The 19,681-nt window shown below is 47.2% G+C and overlaps 1 protein-coding gene across 1 annotated transcript in view; it reads left to right on the top strand.

The window, feature by feature from the left end:
• The window catches only part of UMODL1 (uromodulin like 1), a 150,889-nt gene extending 136,859 nt beyond the window's left edge, over nt 1-14,030 (top strand). The window contains exon 18 of the mRNA XM_030205021.1: nt 13,843-14,030. Within this exon, the coding sequence (XP_030060881.1) occupies nt 13,843-14,030 (188 nt within the window). The remainder of the gene's footprint in view (nt 1-13,842) is intronic.
• The last annotated feature ends 5,651 nt before the right edge of the window (nt 14,031-19,681 follow it).

Here is a 19,681-nt window from a genome sequence, read left to right as displayed (position 1 = left end):
TATTTTGAATTGGGAGGTGCCGGGGGAGATGTGGAGAGTGCGGGGAGGAAGGGGGCAGAGACAGAGAGAAAATTTTGTGCCCACCAACTTTGGGCTCAGGCCCACCCAAAATTGGTCGTCTGGCTACGCCACTGGTAACAGTGAGATCAGAAAATAGAATTCTGACAGCAAATTTTGTATTTGAGATTGCATTACAATGTTCTGTGCCCCAGATGTGTACAGATATGGGGAATTGTGATGTCATGTCCCTTAGATGCCTTCTCCAGTCATGTACCAGCATTGGTGACAGTGATGACATTATCATTAATTAAGTTCCTTTGAAATCAAAGCAAAAATGAAAGATTACAGTTGGAGAACAGGAAACGAATTGAAATAGAAATGAGCAAGAAATTACAATTTGATTTGGAAAGGAATTTAACCAACCAAAAGGCAAAAAAAAGTCTTCCACAAAAAGGCACAGACAACACACAGGAGTGGAAGACGCTAATCCACAAAGTCCATTGGATCAACTGAAAAGTTTATTGTCCAAAATATTTTGGACAATAAACTTTTCAGTTGATCCAGTGGACTTTGTGGTTTGGAGTCTACTACTCCTGTGTGTTGTCCAAATCAGAGATTAGTCATCCAAGTCAAGACATCTGAATTTCCACTAGTATCCTAGAACAGGATCTGTCAACATAGAGTCTGTTCTAAAACACATGTGCAGCACGAACATCCATTTTAGAAAAATAGACATCTAAAATATAAATGGGTCAACAAAGGAACATAAACCTCTCTGTGGCAGCATATGAACGTCTATGTTATGAAATAACAAAATAGACATTTATGTGCAGAAACATAAACAGTTATGTCAGCAATTTATAAACATGTACATCCGTTTTTCTTGAACCTGTCACAGAGCCCAGTAACCCTTGCCAGATTCACTTGGTGGGGGGGGGGGGGGGGGGGGGGGGGGGGGGGGAGAAGAGATCAACTACTTAAGGATGAAGGCTGTTACCTTCCCTAATCCCTCCAGTCAGCACTGTTCAATAGGACCACTTTAGTGAAACCTAGGCATCCTGGGTAGCAGGTCTAACTTCTGACATTCATCTTTTTGGACATAAATATTCATTCCCCATCTGATAAATAAATATAGAAAATGAAGGACAATAAAGACCATGGGGCCGATATTCAGACCGTGGGAGTAGGTCAACTCCCACGGTCTGCTCTAAGCCTGGATGTTCAATGCCGGGCCATTTCCGATAACCAGCATTGAATATCCAAGTTATTTTTGGGTGGTTTGAAGATAACCGGCTAAGTCGATATTCGGACTGCGCCAGTTATCCTCAAACTGTCCAAGGATATTCCAGGATTTGACGCAGCCAAATAGGGCCGCTAAACCTGCTTTAAAAATCGGTGGATAGATGGTTATATCGTGCAATATAACCAGCTATCTGGTAGCTGCTAACCGGAGATATTCAGCAGGGGATAGCTGGTTATCTTCCGCTGAATATCGGCGGATAGCCATTTAAGTGCTATTTAACCAGTAAACAGCCACTCTGACGGTTAAATAGTGCTGAATATCAGGCGACATATGGTTTATCCAGTTTGCCCATCTATACCACATACTATCCCTTCTTCTCCCTTAGAGATCCTATACACTGTCCCAAGCTTTCTTGAATTTAGATAGTCTTTGCCTCTACCACCTCCATTATTATTAGGGTATTATTAGGAAAGGTATAGAAAACAGGTGTGAGGATGTTATAATGCCGTTGTATAGTTCCATGGTGCAACCGCACCTTGAGTATTGTGTCCAATTCTGGTCGCCGCATCTCAAGAAAGATATATTGGAATTGGAAAAGGTGCAGCAAAGGGCGATGAAAATGATAGCGGGGATGGGACAACTTCCCTATGAAGAAAGACTAAGGATGCTAGGTCTTTTCAGCTTGGAGAAGAGACGGCTGAAGGGAGACATGATAGAGGTATATAAAATAATGAGTGGAGTGGAACAGGTGGATGTGAAGCGTCTGTTCACGTTTTCCAAAAATAGTAGGACTAGGAGGCATGCGATGAAACTACAGTGTAGTACATTTAAAACAAATAGGAGAAAGTTTTTCTTCACCCAACGCATAATTAAACTCTGGAATTCATTGCCGGAGAATGTGGTGAAGGCGGTTAGCTTGGCAGAGTTTAAAAAGGGTTTGGACGGTTTCCTAAAGGACAAGTCCATAGACCGCTACTAAATGGACTTGGGAAAAATCCATAATTTCGGGAATAACATGTATAGAATGTTTGTATGTTTGGGAAGCTGCCAGGTGCCCTTGACCTGGATTGGTCGATGTCGTGGACAGGATGCTGGGCTTGATGGGCCTTTGGTCTTTTCCCAGTATGGCATTACTTATGTACTGGAAGGCCGTTCCATGTATTCACCATTCTTTCCATGAAGATGTATTTTCTTGGATAGAAACATATTTTTGGGCCATCCTATTCCCACCCAAAGCACACCCAACCATACCCCCTTGCCATTTCGATGTTCTTCACTTTTAGATGCCTATAGTCTAGCTTTGTAAAATTAGAACTTAGACATCTTTGTATGAGAGATACCTTATAAATGACCAAAATGTGAATGGTGCTTCTAAAATAAGCACCATAGGGATCCACAGGCAAAAGGCTGGGTAGCTAAAGGCTGAACAGCAATTACACCCAAGTGGAATTCTCCTCAAAGATTTCATGCTGTAAGACAGAAAGCAGAGTCATTAAGGGGCTCATTTTTGAAACAGAAAAATGTCCTAAAGGCAGCACAGAACAACAGGTGGATTTTTATTTCTTGGCATAATGTCCAAATTGCTTTGTTTGAAATCCATCTTAAGACATTTTTCTATTAAAGATCATTTGCAGTGCATCCAAATCAGAATGGGGTTTGTCGGGGGTGGAATTTGGACGCTCCCAGAACACCACACCATATTTTTCTGCCATAATGGAAAAAAGCAATAACATCCAGTACTAAAAGTTAGACGTTTTAGTCTAGACCTGTTTCAATCACAACTAAGTCACAAAAAGCTGCCCTAAATGACCACTGGAGGGATTAAGGCATGACCTCCCTTACTCCCACCCCTAAAGATGTGAATGAAACAGTACATACCAGCCTCTATGACAGCTTCAGATGTTATAGCCAGTCCTATTAGAGCAGCAAGCAGATCCCTGGAGTAGCCCAGTGGTCGGTGCAGTGCACTATAGAGAGGGAGACCTAGACCCATATCCCATTCTCACTGTTACAATTGTGGTGGAAAGTGTGAGCCCTCCAAAATCCAACAAAAAACTTCAGGTCACATATGGGTGACATCTGCAGACATAAGGGCTATTGTAGTGGTATACAGTTGGGTACAGTAGGTTTTTAGTGGGTTTAGGAGGGCTCCCCATACTACTACTACTACTACTATTTAGCATTTCTATAGCGCTACAAAGCATATGCAGCGCTGCACAAACATAGAAGAAAGACAGTCCCTGCTCAAAGAGCTTACAATCTAATAAGCTATAGAAGGGTTAACAGTGAAATGTGTACCTGAGATCTTTTATGTCAAGTCCACTGATGTGCCCCCCAGGGTGCCCCACTGCTCTGCTTGGATGTCTGTATGGCCAGTCTACTAAGAATGCTGACCCCCCCCCCCCCCCCCATACATCCGAAATGGCTTGTTTTTGTGCATTTTTCCCTTGGACAATTTTTTTTCTGAAAATGGTCCAAAAAGATAGACATACTGAGCACAGAAATGTCTAGCAAATTGCCATTTTTGAAACAAAAAGATTGGTTCGAAAATCATTGGTTACCACTTGATTTTTGAACATTTTCAGCAAAACGACAAAAATCGGATTTAGATGTCATATCAAAAATGCCTCTCCAAATATCAAGCACATAAGTACTGTACATCAGTAAAGCTCTGAAGATTCAAGTTAAAATTTTGTGTTTGATTCTGAAGACAATGGGGAACCAATGGTGATTGACAAAGAGGAATTATATGTTCACAGAGGATCTTGATGGTATTTTATAAACTGAAGAGACTAGACTGAGGTGAGAGAGCAACCACCAAGGAGAGCAATTTTGTAGTCTAATCTGCAAGAGCACTTGAAGATACCGTTTTCTAAACCAAAACAAAAGGGTAGAGAAGGCAGATCTATCAGAATAGAGTAGCAACAAAGTGATGGAGTGAGGAAACACAAAACGAGGATTCCAGATCACAATACCTAAAGTCGTTATTTTGTGTCACATCAGAAAGCCTATTGAGGGAAGACTCGCGTGTAAACGATGCTGTTCGTTTCTCCAATCAAGTACAGATCACTATTGAATCAAATTGTGGTACTTCTTTTGCCATTTGTGTTTTGTATGCACTACCGATTGATGATGGATAGTGACTCCTGTTGCAGGCAATTTGTGCCGCAACATGGCTATGTCGAGTCTTCTCTCAATAGGCAGTGGCGTACCAAAGGGGGGGCGGTGGGGGCGGTCCTCCCCGGGTGTCAGTGGGTGGGGGGGTGATCCGCTTCGCTCCCGCTGCTCCCACTTTACCTTTAAAAATTTTTTTTGAAGCGTCGTTGCAGGCAGCGCCTTGCGTCTGCCCTGCTTGTTGTAAAAAGTAAATCTCTTTGCTTCGTCGTCGTCGGGCCTCACTATGTCCCGCCCTCGCGGAAATTACCTCAGAGGAGGGCGGGACATAGTGAGGCCCGACGACGACGAAGCGAAGAGATTTACTTCTTTTACAAGCAGGGCAGACGCGAGGCGCTGCCTGCAACGACGCTTCAAAATTTTTTTTTTAAAAAGTAGGGTGGGAGCAGGAGAGTCGGGTCGGGTCGGGTCGGGGTCCTCAGATGGGAGAGGGGTATTGTGGGGGTTCTCACATGCTGGGAGAGGAGGGGGTTTTCATATGGGAGAAGGGGACTGAGTGGGGAGGGGGTTCTCAGAAGGGGAGGGGAGGGGGTTTTCATATGGGAGAAGGGGACTGGAGTGGGGAGGGGGCTCTCAGATGGGAGAGGGGTGTTCTGGGGGTTCTCACATGGGGGGAAGGGGTTTTTATATGGGAAAAGGGGACTGGGGTGGGGAGGGGGTTCTCAGATGGGAGAGGGGTGTTCTCACATGGGGAGGGGAGGGGAGGGGGGTTTTATATGGGAAAGGGGACTGGGGTGGGGAGGGGGTTCTCAGATGGGAGAGGGGTGTTGTGGGGGTTCTCACATGGGGGGAAGGGGGTTTTATATGGGAGAAGGGGACTGGGGTGGGGAGGGGGTTCTCAGATAGGAGAGGGGTGTTGTGGGGGTTCTTAGATGGGGAGGGGGTTTTCAGATGGGAGAAGGGGACTGGAGTGGGGAGGGGTTTCCAGATGGGAGAAGGGGACTGGGGTGGGGAGGGGGGGTTCTCAGATGGGAGAGGAGAGGGGTGTTCTGGGGATTCTCAGATGGGAGAAGGGGTGGGGAGGGGGTTCTCAGATGGGAGAAGGGGACTGGGGTGGGGGTTCTCAGATGGGAGGAGGGGGCTCTCAAATGGGAGAAGGGGGCTGGAACTGGGGTCTGAGAAGGGGTCATGACGGAAAATGGGGCATGCCTGGGTCAGGTGGGAGAATGGGTCGGGCTGAAAAGGGGGGCAAGGCATGTAGATGAAGGGGGCTGAAATGGGGGGCTGAAGGAGGGTAGGTAGGATAAGGGGGCTAGTACTGGGACTGGGGGCTGAAAGGCGGCAGGGGCTGAAATTGTGGGGACTGGGGGCTGAAAAGGAGACAGGGAGAAGTGGCTGGGGCTGAAGCTCAGGACTGGTGACAGAAAAGGGCTGGGGTTGAAACTGGGGGCTAAAAAGGGGACAGGGAGAAGTGGCTGGGGGCTAAAGCTCGGGACTGGTGGGAGAAAAGGACTGGGGCTGAAACTGGGGACTGGTGGGATAGTGGGGCTGGAACTGGGGGCTAAAAAAAAAGGGGAAGAGAGAGGGGACAGATCCTGGATGGAAGGGGGAGGAGAGGGAGGGCAGACCCTGGATGGATGGGAGAGGGAGGGCAAATGATGGATTGAAGGGGCAGAGAGAAAGGGCAGACAGTGGATGGAAGGGGGAGAGAGAGAGGGTAGACAGGGGCAGATGGTGGATGGAAGGGGCAGAGATAGAGGGCAGATGTAGATGGAAGGGGCAGGGAGAGAGGGCAGACATTGGATGGAGGCGACAGCAGAGAGGGCAGACACTGGATGGCAGAGAGAGAACAAAGGCAAATGCTGGATGGAAGGAAGACAGTGAAAAGAAGATGAGGAAAGCAGAAACCAGAGACGACAAACTGTAAATAAAATATATATTTTTATTTTTTTTTGCTTTAGGATAAAGTAGTATTGTAGCTGTGTTAATGTTTATAATAGAACATGTAAACAAGGTAATCTTTTTATTGGACTAATTTTAATACATTTTGGCTAACTTTCGGAGAACAAAACCCCCTTCCTCAGGTCCGGATAGGATATTGTAACAGCACTATACTGTATTGACCTGAGGAAGGATGTTTTGGCCTCTGAAAGCTAAATGTATTAGTCCAATAAAATGGTATTATTTTATTTTCTATATTTGTTTTATTTCTATTTGTTAATTTGTAAAGTGGTGATTGGTACTTGTTAGTTTTTTCAAATTTCATCTGCTGTCTTTATGTTTTGCACAGTACTAGGGGACATTTTCTGTTTCTGTGGTGTTGCATTGTATGCAGAGTCTGGCATCTTGGGGGTTCAGTTTAATTTTTGTCTAAATAGAAAGGTTATTGCTTATTCTATAGTGGATTAGGGTGTATCTGTGTTTGTGAAAAAGACATGGGTTTCGGTTGGCATTGACTGTGCAAGATGGACGATCTGTGTTATTCTGCCTGGTTTCGTTTTACAGTAGGTGAATTGATGTTCTAGTGCTCACTGTAGTGTTTAAGATGCTTTCCTTTTCCTTGTGTGACTTGTAGAAATTACTGCTTATGTTATGCTAGAATTGCTCTATAGGTCCTGAGTGTTTTGTATTCTCGGCATGCCTAGTACTAGATTTTGGAGGGGGGGTGTTAAAAAATGACCGGTCCCGGGTGTCAACTACCCTAGGTACGCCACTGTCAATAGGCTTTTTGATGTGACACACTATTGGGTACTAGTAGCGCTTTAGAAATGTCAAGTAGTAGTAGTAGTAATATTGTGATTTGGAATCCTCATTTTCCATATCATCATGCTGATCAATCCATAGACTGGTGGGTTGTGTCCATCTACCAGCAGGTGGAGATAGAGAGCAATCCTTTTGCCTCCCTATATGTGGTCATGTGCTGCCGGAAACTCCTCAGTATGTTCTCTATCTCAGCAGGTGGTGGTCACACACAGCAGCAGCTCTGGCTAGGCCTCCAAGCCTAATTTTTAGGTTTTGTTGAGTGCCTGGGGTTGAGGGCTCTTCTTGAGCAAGTGCAAACCTGGTGGTGCCAGGTCCCTCCTTTTCTCCCCCCTCCCGCTGGCTCCATTAAAAAAAAAAAAAAAAATTTTGGACGTCCTTAAAGGCATTTATTTCGACGTTTATTTAAACGTTTATTGCAGCTACTCACTGGGACACCAGGTCGTTACAGCTCGGAGCGAGAAGCAGGTAATTTTTACCTTTTTTATAGCGGGCAGGGGGTTCCCCGATTGATCTCCACTTGGTCTATGGCGTCGGAGGGCGAGGGCGTGAAGAATCGCTCCCCGGACCGCGTGTGCGCTCCTAGCGGGGATGCGGGGGTATTAAAGTCTGATTCGCCCTTGTTGGGTGTCAGTTCGGAGGCCGGTCAGTGTCCCGGGTCTTCCTCCGGTGCGGCGGTTTTTCCCGCCATAAACGCCCATCCCCTGCTGCTCGCCTCCGCCATCTTGGCCGGCCACTCTGCTCGGACGGCTTCTTCTTGGGCTGCCCTTGAGCTGGGAGACGTTCATGCCATGGCCGCCCTTGATTTGGGCGACGGCAAAAAAGCGGCTAAAGTTAAGCGCCGTTCTTCCCACGCGGCTCCTTCGCGGAGTGTCGCGCCGGACGCCATCTTGGATGCGCAGCATGTTTCTCCCCTGCTCTTGCGAGCGCCGGTTGAGGGTGCGTCTAGGGCTGTGGCTCAGGCTGCTGAAGTGCACAGTCTGGGGGGTTTCTCCCCCGAGTTTATTTTGCTGCTGCATCAGGCCTTCATTATGCAAAACGCTGCCCCTTCTCCCTTGTCTGATAAAGGGGTTGAGGCCCCCGGAAGTAAACGCCCTCGGGTGGATTCCCAGGCCTTAGAGGACTCTGTTTCCTCTGATGTAGATGAGGGCAGCGTATCTGAGTTCTCCCAACGGTCCTTTGGGGATTCCTTGGAGGAGACGGATTCCTGCTCGGATGGAGCGGATGACCCCTCTGCAGCGCGGATATTTCGCTCAGAGGATTTGCCCAACCTGTTAGTGCAGGCCATGAGCATTTTGAAGATTTCCTCTCTGGAGGACGTCTCTCCCTCAGCCCGTGTTGGCTCCGCCATTATGCTGGGGACGAAGCGCCCGCCTAGAACCTTCCACGTGCATAATGCCATGCACACCTTAATTTCGGCTCAATGGGATGTCCCGGAAGCGAGCCTCAAAGTGGCTAAGGCTATGTCCCGCCTCTATCCTTTGCCTGAAAGTGAACGGGAGGCCTTTCTTTGGCCTACCGTGGATTCTTTAATCACTGCGGTGACTAAGAAAACGGCGTTGCTGGTGGAAGGTGGCATGGCCCTAAAGGACGCCCAAGACAGAAGATTGGAAGCGGCCTTAAGGTCGTCCTTCGAGGCGGCTGCCTTAAGTTTGCAGGCCTCAGTTTGTGGCTCCTACGTGGCCAGGGCGTGCCTGACGATTGTGCAGCGGGCTTTCCCCTCGGATCCTTCCTTGAGGGCTGATTGGCCGGCCCTGGAATCGGGCTTGGCTTATTTGGCAGACTTGCTGTATGATGTCTTGAGAGCCTCGGCTAAAGGTATGGCTCAGACAGTCTCTGCGCGGCGGTGGCTTTGGCTGAAACATTGGTCTGCGGACCACGCCTCTAAGTCCCGCCTGGCTAAGTTGCCTTTTAAAGGCAAGCTGCTCTTTGGGGTCGAGCTGGACAAAATTGTGACCGATCTCGGCACGTCTAAGGGCAAGAGGTTACCAGAGGTCAGGGCTCGGGCCAGTGCTCGCCCCGGTATCTCCAGAGGACGGTTTCAGGAAGCCCGTCGGTACCGCCCGGGCAAGTCGGGCTCCTCTGCCCCCTCTTCCTTCAAGAGGAACTTCTCCCCCAAGCAGCATTCCTTTCGCAGAGACCGCCGTCCCGGAGGTGCGCCCTCCGGTCCTCCCCCAGGGTCTCGTACCCAATGACGGAGTCCTGGTCCATGGCCCAGTGCAAATTGGAGGACGCCTGTCCTCGTTTCTGGGCGAGTGGACCAGGGTAACTTCAGACGCTTGGGTGCTGGAAGTCATCAGAGACGGCTACAAGCTAGAGTTCTGCCGACCCTTAAGAGACGGGTTTGTACTCTCTCCCTGCAAGTCTCCGGTCAAAGCTGTGGCAGTGCAGCAGACCTTGGACAATCTGATCTGCCTGGGTGCGGTCGTTCCGGTGCCAGAAAATCAGCTTGGCAAGGGACGTTACTCCATTTACTTTGTGGTACCAAAGAAAGGAGGTTCTGTACGGCCTATCCTTGACCTCAAAGGGGTCAATCGGGCCTTGAAAGTTCGGCACTTTCGCATGGAGACTCTCCGCTCTGTTATAGCGGCAGTGAAGGCAGGGGAGTTCCTGGCATCCTTGGACATCAAGGAAGCGTACTTGCATATTCCCATCTGGCCTCCTCATCAACGCTTTCTGCGTTTTGCAGTCCTGGGCCGACACTTCCAGTTCAGAGCCCTCCCGTTCGGGTTGGCTACTGCTCTGCGGACCTTCTTCAAAGTAATGGTGGTCATCGCGGCCTTCCTGAGAAAGGAAGGAGTATAAGTCCATTCTTATCTGGACGACTGGTTGATCCGAGCCCCCTCTTATGCAGAGTGCGGCAAAGCTGTGGGCCGGGTGATTGCTCTTTTGAGCTCCCTGGGGTGGATCATCAACTGGGAGAAAAGCCAGCTGCGCCCGACTCAGTCCCTGGAGTATCTGGGAGTTCGATTCGACACCCAAGTAGGCAGAGTGTTCCTGCCGGACAATCGGATTGTCAAACTTCAGGCTCAGGTGGGAAGGACAGCGCAGGGGCTCTGGTCTCCTGCAGAGGCAAAGTGGTCTATCAACCTCCTGGAACTCAGAGCCATTCGGTTGGCGCTTTTGGAGTTCCTCCCGGTACTGGCGTTGAAGCCAGTACGGGTCCTGTCGGACAATGCCACGGCTGTGGCCTATGTCAACCGCCAGGGAGGTACCAAGAGCGCCCCTCTAGCCAAGGAGGCCATGAATCTATGCCAATGGGCGGAAGCGAACCTGGAACAGCTGTCAGCGGCCCACATTGCCGGAGTCATGAATGTCAAGGCGGATTTTCTCAGTTGCCATACCTTGGATCCCGGAGAGTGGCAGCTATCTGCTCAGGCGTTCTTGGACATCACGAAGCGCTGGGGCCAGCCGAGCCTAGATCTGATGGCGTCATCGGCCAATTGCCAAGTGCCGCGCTTTTTTCAGCAGAGGACGGGACCCTCGATCCCTGGGAGTAGATGCTCTTCTCCAACAGTGGCCGACACAGGAGCTTCTCTATGTGTTCCCGCCCTGGCCCATGTTGGGCAGGGTGCTAGACCGGGTGGCAAAGCATCCGGGCCGGATAATCCTGGTGGGTCCGGACTGGCCCAGACGTCCCTGGTATGCGGACTTGATCAGGCTCTCAGTGGACGATCCTCTGCGGCTGCCAGTGGAGCAGGGCCTGTTGCATCAGGGTCCCGTGGTGATGGAGGATCCCTCCCCCTTTGGTCTTACGGCCTGGCTATTGAGCGGCAGCGTCTGAGAAAGAAGGGCTTCTCAGACAAGGTCATCGCCACTATGCTAAGAGCGAGGAAGCGCTCTACTTCTACTGCTTACGCCAGGGTTTGGCGTACCTTTGCAGCATGGTGTGAAGCAGGCTCACTTTCTCCCTTCACTGCTCCAATTTCTTCAGTGTTGGCGTTCCTGCAAGAAGGTCTGGAGAAAGGCCTGTCGCTCAGTTCCCTTAAAGTCCAGGTAGCGGCTCTGGCTTGCTTCAGGGGCCGCCTGAAGGGTGCTTCCCTGGCTTCGCAGCCAGATGTGGTGCGCTTTCTCAAGGGAGTTAATCACCTGCGCCCTCCTCTACACTCAGTGGTGCCTGCGTGGAATCTCAACCTGGTGCTAAGAGCCTTGCAGAAGCCGCCTTTTGAACCCTTGTCAAGGGCATCTCTGAAAGACCTGACGTTGAAAGCAGTCTTTTTGGTGGCTATCACTTCAGCCAGAAGAGTTTCCGAGCTCCAGGCACTCTCATGTCGAGAGCCCTTTCTGCAGTTCACTGAGGCAGGAGTGTCTATTCGCACAGTGCCTTCCTTCCTGCCCAAGGTTGTTTCTCGCTTCCATGTGAATCAGCAGCTCTGTCTCCCTTCCTTTCGTAGGGAGGACTACCCAGAGGAATACTCTGCTCTCAAATATCTGGATGTGAGACGAGTCATCATCAGATACTTGGAAGTGACCAATGATTTCCGGAAGTCGGATCATCTGTTTGTCCTGTTTGCAGGTCCTCGTAAGGGTCTGCAGGCTGCTAAGCCTACAGTGGCAAGATGGGTCAAGGAAGCCATTGCAGCGGCTTATGTGGCCGCAGGGAAGGTGCCGCCTATCCAGCTGAAGGCTCACTCCACTAGAGCTCAGGCGGCCTCGATGGCAGAGGCCGGGTCCGTCTCCTTGGAAGAGATTTGCAAGGCGGCAACTTGGGCTTCGGCCCATACCTTCTCCAGGCATTACCGCTTGACTGTGGCTGCTCGGGCGGAGGCCCGGTTTGGAGCTTCAGTGTTGCGGTCAGGGATTTCTATGTCCCGCCCTGGGTGAGTACTGCTTCGGTACATCCCACCAGTCTATGGATTGATCAGCATGATGATATGGAAGGTAAAATTATGTATCATACCTGATAATTTTCTTTCCATTAATCATAGCTGATCAATCCATAGCCCCTCCCAGATATCTGTATTGTTTATATTCTGGTTGCATTCAGGTTCAAGTTTAGTCTTCAGTTCCTGTTCAGGAGGACTTCGTGTTCAAGTTTTTCAATGGATTCTTCAAGAGTTGAGACGAATTTGTGTTACAGTGAGCTGCTGCATTCCTCTCCCCTCCGTTTTACGGGGCTGGATTGAGACTTAAATTCTGCCGGCGCTCCCTCCCACTTCGTGCGGCAGTAGGGCAGCTTTGTACCCCTCCCGCTTCGGCGGTGTTAGGGTCAGTCAGCTCCTCCCGCGGTTGCGGTTGCAGGATAAGCCAGATCCCCCCACATCGGCGGGTGTGGTGTCCCTCCCCCGCTCCGCGGGGATGAGCTGGACGGATTCCCCTCCCCCACTTGTGTGGGGATGAGCTGGGTTAATTCCCCTCCCCCGTTTCGGCGGTGGTGAGCTGGGCAGAGTGTCCCTTTGTGGGTGTAATTCTCTAAGTGCTGAGTCCTGCGGATGGAGCTTGGATATCGACATACTGAGGAGTTTCCGGCAGCACATGACCACATATAGGGAGGCAAAAGGGTTGCTCTCTATCTCCACCTGCTGGTAGATGGACACAACCCACCAGTCTATGGATTGATCAGCTATGATTAATGGAAAGAAAATTATCAGGTATGATACATAATTTTACCTTGTGTTTCCTCACTCCGTTGCTTTGTTGTTGTTGTATACTCGTGAGGATTGGACCTCCTTCTTCTTTTGGATTTACTACAATAGCAACATAAGGTTGAGAATTGAGACTCTCTCTTTTAGGGGAACCATAAGTGCTTTGGATGAAGGAAACTAGGGTTGGTAATGCTTTCTTCTGAACAACCCATAAAGCCTCAGATCTGAAGGGGTTTAATTCGAGTTTGTGGTCCAGAAGCTAATTTTTGACAATGTTGATGTGGTGTTGTGGAAAGAGATGCATCATCACTTGATCATATCACATGGGTTTGACATTTTAAAATGAAACATTTTCACATCAGCAAAAGCAAGGGTGCATCCTGCTGGGAAACCCACAGTGAAACTCTGAACTCCCAACCTAAACTACTACAAAAAGTGATCCCCTGACATTTTGCGTAGGGTGTATAAGGGTATGAATTGAACTCGTGCCCTTGTGTTATGTCCCTTCTGTGAACATGCAGTGAAACAGCCACCATTGCATACTGCAGATCCCTGGCTGAGCCTCATTGGCAGATTAGATGGTGGTACAGACAGCAGAGATACTGTTCATGCCCACTTATTTGATTACTCAGATTCAATGTGATGGTGATTGTGGCTCTGCTTTTATGTACCATGGCAGATCTACACCAGGGAAAAGTAGGAAGGTCATTTTTCCATATCTAACTTTGCATTGTAAGAAGATAATTAAAGAGAAATGATTTCTTCATCTTGTACCCCTATCCTTTTATTTTTACCATTTCCCTTTCTTTCCCCAAATCATTCTCTTTTCTCTTTTTGCCTCCCAAACCATCTTCCTTTTACAACTTTCCCTCTTATCTGCTGTCTGACAATTTCCCCCAAATTTATCTCCTCTGTACTCCTCACTCTGTTATTGGGAGCCTTCCATTTCTCCTGTCCTCTCTTGTCCTTTTCTTGCCCACTGCTTCTTCTCTTTCCCTTCCGTTTCTTTCCTCTCCCTTCCTCTTTTTTCACCTTCTCCTTTTTATGATCTTAATGCAATTGGGTGGTTGAGGCCCCTTCCAGTAACTTCATGTACCCAGTTTTTAGTTATCAACTCTCACTTCTCCTTTCTGTTTCTAGATTACCATCTGAGGAGCACAAAGGATGACTACCTTGCTCCAGAATACATCGCTCTTATCGTTATCGCCATTTGTGTCTTTGTGGCAGGGGTCACAACACTTGTGGCCTGTCATCGCCGGCGGAAGACCGGAAGATATGACTTCAAACTAAAATCTGACAATGTTGGCTACCAAGTTTTCAATAACTGAGCGTTTCCACAAAGCTGCATATACATCGTTAACTACATAAGATAAATCACTGCAAAGAGGCATCCTATAATGTCTGTCTAGCAACACCTGAAGAATCCCTTCCTTCCAAGGATAATAGCAAGAGCTGGGCCCTTGTTCTGCCTCTGTCAGCTGCAGCCACTCTTTGACTAGCAGGTTATATCTATGCTACATATTGGTAAAAGAATACAGCAGTTTTTAGAGGCTGCTACTGCAGTGTGAAAGTAAAGTAGGAAGCACGGGCTATTTTTCTTTAATGTTATCAGATAACATATTCATTCAGTAATACCAGCTCTCCTTTTTCAGAAGGAGCCTTCCTCTTATTAGGACAAAAAAAGTAATGTTATTATTACTTCTTCCTCTTCTTTACTCACTGCTTTTTTGGTAATAAAGTCCTTTGTAGTAATAAGACCTCCTAGTACTGCCTGTGTCCCCTTTTCTGTGACTACATGCTCACCTCTGTACATTTTACTGCTTACAGTATTCTGTTGTTCTGCACTCCTAAATCCTGCAGCGTGAGAATAAATTAGAAATCTCTAGCAGTGTTTCTTCTGTAGTTTAGGTGGCAGGCACTTTCCTGTCCCCATTATCCACCAGATTCTATAAAAGGCATCTTATATGTAGACATGTCAGAATAACGCATGTAGCACTATTCTATAAACCACATCTACAGTAAGACATGGTTTTATAGAATAGTGCATAGGCTGGGGGAATGCTCCTACATTTAGACATGGCCATTTATGCCACTGAAAGCCTGGTATAAATGCCCATGCCTAAATGTACATGCGTTGCCCTGAGTGTAAATGTGATTGACAACCCCGACATGCCTACACTCCTCTCATGGCCATGCCCCTTTTTCAGCTACACGCGATGGAATTTACATGCACCTCTTTTTAGAATATGCCTAAAAAAAGCATTTGTGAATTCCAATTATTGCCAATTAGTGATGATATGGTTATCAGCCAATTATCATGACTAATTGGCTCATTACTCAATTGAGTGGCATGCATAAATTGGCCACACACACAATTTAACACACACTTCTCACCGTGCCTTAGAATCCAGCCCTATGTATCTTCTCATTCTTATATAAAAGATTCACTTCTTAAGCTTCACATTTTGAGGGTAATTCTATAGCAGAGCATTCATTATAGGCTCTGATTATGGCATCTACTTTTCTTTATAGAATACTAGTGCAAATGGCTGAAAAGGCGCATACATTAAGCTGTGATCAATTACACCAGCTCTATGGCCAATGTAAATGCTCATGCCTAGATGTATGTTAGCATGCACACATGTGTAAAAGATAAATCCAATTTTTAGTGGTCAGAATTAGAAAAGTGGAGCCATCAATCATTGGGAGTGGCGGAGTGGCCATATGGTTAGTGTAGCAGGCTTTGATCCTGGTGACCTGGGTAAGTCACTTAACCCTCCATTGCCCCAGGTACAAAAACTTCGATTGTGAGCCCTCTAGGGACAGAGAAAGTACCTGCATATAATGTGTACTGCACTGCATATGTCTAGTAGCACTATAGAAATGATTAGTAGTAGCACCTATACAGCCCAACACTTACACAAACTCTTTCTGCCACAGTATACACACGGCCTCAACGGCGACTCAGTTCATATGAACACACAGATCCATAGCACACCTGCCTCCTCATCGGCCATTGTCAAACTATATCAGTTTCAACTTTCCAATTTTTAATCATCCTATATAATAATTTGCACCTCCAATGTTCCATGTCTGGCTGCCTGGGTTCGTAACATCTCCTGACGTCAGCCAGCCTCCAGCGTTCCATTTCCCCTCACTGTCCCGCACTCGTGTCAGGAAGTAATGACATCAGAGGGCGGAACAGTGAGAGGGAAGGGAACGCTGGAGGCGAGCTGACATCAGGAGGGATGGAACAGAAGCCAGCACTAGCCAGCCAAAGAATGTTCAGGTACAAATCGAGGGGAGGAGAGAATCGCAGGACATCGAGGGGAGCGAGGAAGGGAAGGGACGGGGAGGGGAGGGCAGGGCAGAGGAGAATTGAAGGGCATGGATTGGATGGGAGGACAGTAGAGGAGAGAATCACGGGACACGGAGGGGAGGGGAGGGAAGAATCGCTGGAGATGGAGGGGAGGGCATGGGAGAGAGAAAAAAAAAAGCTTACATGACAGCCTTCCTAGGGCCCGTTTCACTGTTGAGGAAACGAGCATGGTTCCACTAGTAATTTATATAATGTTAAAGCCTAATGTGTCCTTATTATAATTTAAGATACGTGATAAGTAATTTATATTAATGTTGTCATTTTGGAAAGTTGAGGCTTTAACATTATATAAATTATGATTAAAAATTGGAAAGTTGAAATTGATATAGTTTGACAATGACCGGTGAGGAGGCAGGTGAGCCATAGACCTGTGTGTTCATGTGAAATGAGTCACCGCTGAGGCCAAGTGTATATTGTAGCAAAAAGAGTTTGAATAAGCATTGGACTTTATAGGTTTTCATGGGTAAATGATAGAATTAAATCATGGCATGTACTTTTCTGCTAGTTGGTATTTTATGAGGTGATTTACGCTTGTACCGGTAAGTGGTCACTCAAGAACCAAACATAGGCCTGGTTTTCTGGATGTCTGTAATGAATATTCATCAGATGTATTTGCTACAGTTGCAATAAGAGCCAGGCTTATTTGCATATTTTGGTTATTCTGAAAGTCATACCTATCTGTGAGTTGTAAGGACCCAGAGACTTGGGTCTTCTTCTCCATATATTCCTCTTGTAGGTAACAGTGTCTTGGTGGGGGAACAGTCTTTTATAGGAGACACTCTCCTTTTATGAGGTACAGTTACTGTACTATTTTCTGGGCCCTTATTTTCAATCCCCTTTCCCAATAGGTCTCTCTTTAGGTTATAGTACCTTCACTTTGGAGTGAGGTCCACCCAGTCAGTTGCAGTAGTACAGGCCAATGAAAAGAGAACTGGAGGTAATGTAAACATCTGCTCTACCCAAGTCAACTTCAGGCCCCACCAAACAATCAGTTCTGGCTGTGCAGCTAGATGGGGCACTCCCTCTGATTTGATTCCCAAGTTGATCTAGTTACCTTTTCTCACCTTAATCCTCTGATTTATGTGGTTTTCTGTAGGGAAGTGAGACCTTTCCCTCCGTTCTGCCAGCAATCTCCCTAGCCAGAGCTGTTCCATGGTCCCGTGCTGGCTTGAATGGCAGATCATGGGATATAAATGAAATATTCACTGCAACCTGTGCTTAGGTTTCCTCTGTTCCTGGTAAATTAAATCCGTCTGTGATATTCTTCAATCCTTTCTTAAAAAGTTTCAACATAGAAATGTTCCTGATTGGAAGGAACTTTGGCAACCAGTCTGTCCAGCATATGACTCTTGTATACTCCATAGGCTTTTATTTTATGGAGACACGATAGACAGATTCTGCTATTCTTCTATTTTTGATGCAGAATAATACAATTATTTTCATACTTGTATTCCACCATAGAAGCATTTTCTCTTTCCCAATATATGTATGATCTTGGCTAAAATGATTATTGTTTCATCCTCAGTTATAAAGAAGTCATTTCTCCCTGTACTGCTATCTGTACCCTGATTCCCATATGTAATGCCTCCTTACAGAGCGCTCCTGGATCTGTGGACTGACCTGGCTGGAGCCTCCTGAAGGCAGTCTCCATTGGTCCCTTACTGACTTTGTGCTCGGTGCTTCCACCTGGGGAAGAAAAGCATTAGCAGGTGGAAGTACCCTCTTCTCCCTCCAGAAAAAATCCAAGAGACTGCTGTGAACAGGGCTGGCTAATAAATTGAACAGGTTTTACTGAACTATTTACATAGACCCTTATATTGTTTTATGCACCTAGCACATCAATTCAGTTATCATAAACAAGCAACAACAAATTTCAAACATAAGAATAGCCATACTGGGTCAGACCAATGGTCCATCTAGCCAAGTATCCTGTTTCCAACAGTGGCCAATCCAGGCCACAATTACCAGACAGAGTTCCAAACAGTAGCAAGATTCATGGTACTGACCCCAGGAACAAGCAGTGTTTTCCCCCATGTCTTTCTTGATATTTAACCCAGTACTTGTTCACTGAAATCAATAGCATTGGTCTATAACTCTGATCTTTAGAATCAATAATTTATAATGTCTTTCACATCTTTCAAATCCTTTCCAAACTCTTCCAGTCTTGCTTGCCACGGTAGTAGCTGTAAGCTCTTCCCTACTGCTTAGTTAAATCAGTGTGTGGGTGTGACTGTGTTTCCTAGGTCCCTCCTCTCCCTTTCTTGCAAGTCTACCCTCTCCCAGTCCCCTCAGATCTCACTTCTCTGCTGGAGACTGCTGCAGCTTCCTGGAAGCTTTCCCTGGGTTCTGAGGACCAGCTGTCCTCCCTAGAGCTGTCCTCCCTTGCTGGGTTCCTAGAGCTGGCCACATCCAGGCAGCCTTCTCTCTTTGCTGGGCCCCTAGTGCTGACTGCACCTCGGAGGCCTTGTCCCTCGCTGGTTCTCTCTTTAAAAGGATCCTCTGGGTTTTCTCCCTGCTGGGGTTGAGGCTTTCTAGCCCTTAACAGGGCTCTTTAACCACCAGTACCAGGGTTCCCCACTAGAGGGCTACCTCTGCTCTTCTTGGCCCTAGACACCAATAATGTCCCCACAGGTCATTTTATTCTGCCCTGAGCTGGCCTCTGTATCTCAAGCAATGCTCCCATGGGCTACTGCTCTTCTTGTCTTAAGGAGAACCTCTAAAAGTACTGGGGTTCAGAATTACCAGCTCTTAATAGGGCTCAACAACCACCAGTAACAGAGTTTCTCCTGTAGATGTTTGATTCCCATCTTAGCCAGCCACTATGACCATTCACCAAAGGTGAACACAGAACCAAACCCCACACTGAATTCCCATCCATGCCACCAATCTCCACTCACGGGGAGCAGGTTTTTAAATTCCCTTATTCCGAATTTCCGATCCAGCTCTCTCCACTCAGTGTGTGTGTGTGCATCATGGATCCTACAAGCTTTATTCCCTTCAGTGAATTAATCCACCCATAACGTGTAAAAGAGTTCTCAACATTCTGACTGTTGGTCACCCTTTACATGGAGGCAGAGCTGTGTGACCCATCCAACCTGCAAATGTAACAATGTTCATCCCTGTGTAGCTCTACTAAGGCAAGCAACTGACAGTTATGAACTCAAAAGAATAAACCTGTTTGTGTTTTAAAACACTTTATCAGGATTTCTTTTCTCTCCTTATTCTCAATAAAACCCACCCAAAAGGAGGGGGGTTCACATATATTTGTTCTGAGGATTTATGGCAATACAACGAATTGACGACATATTTAAAGTCTGCTTGGGAACTACTGCTGAGGGCACCTCAGTAATCCAGAGCTACAGTCACAGTTTTTGGGGAAAAAGAATGGGCCTCACGCCCACGTGCTTGCTTATTTATTAAAAAAAACTTGTTTCCAGGTTTCATTTGATAAGAATGTAGCCTCAGTTAAATAAAATGTAACTGCATGGAAGGTTTTGCACTTACCTGGTCTCTAGACTCTTCTGAATCTCTGCTGTTCTCAGATTGTAACTGTCACAGTGTGTACCATACATATGTTTTAAATGATTATAGTTCATAAAT

Source organism: Microcaecilia unicolor, chromosome 5, assembly GCF_901765095.1.
Source record: "Microcaecilia unicolor chromosome 5, aMicUni1.1, whole genome shotgun sequence".
NCBI lineage: Eukaryota > Metazoa > Chordata > Amphibia > Gymnophiona > Siphonopidae > Microcaecilia > Microcaecilia unicolor.
The sequence above is the reverse complement of the archived record's forward strand: the minus strand, read 5'-3'. Positions and strand labels throughout refer to the sequence as shown.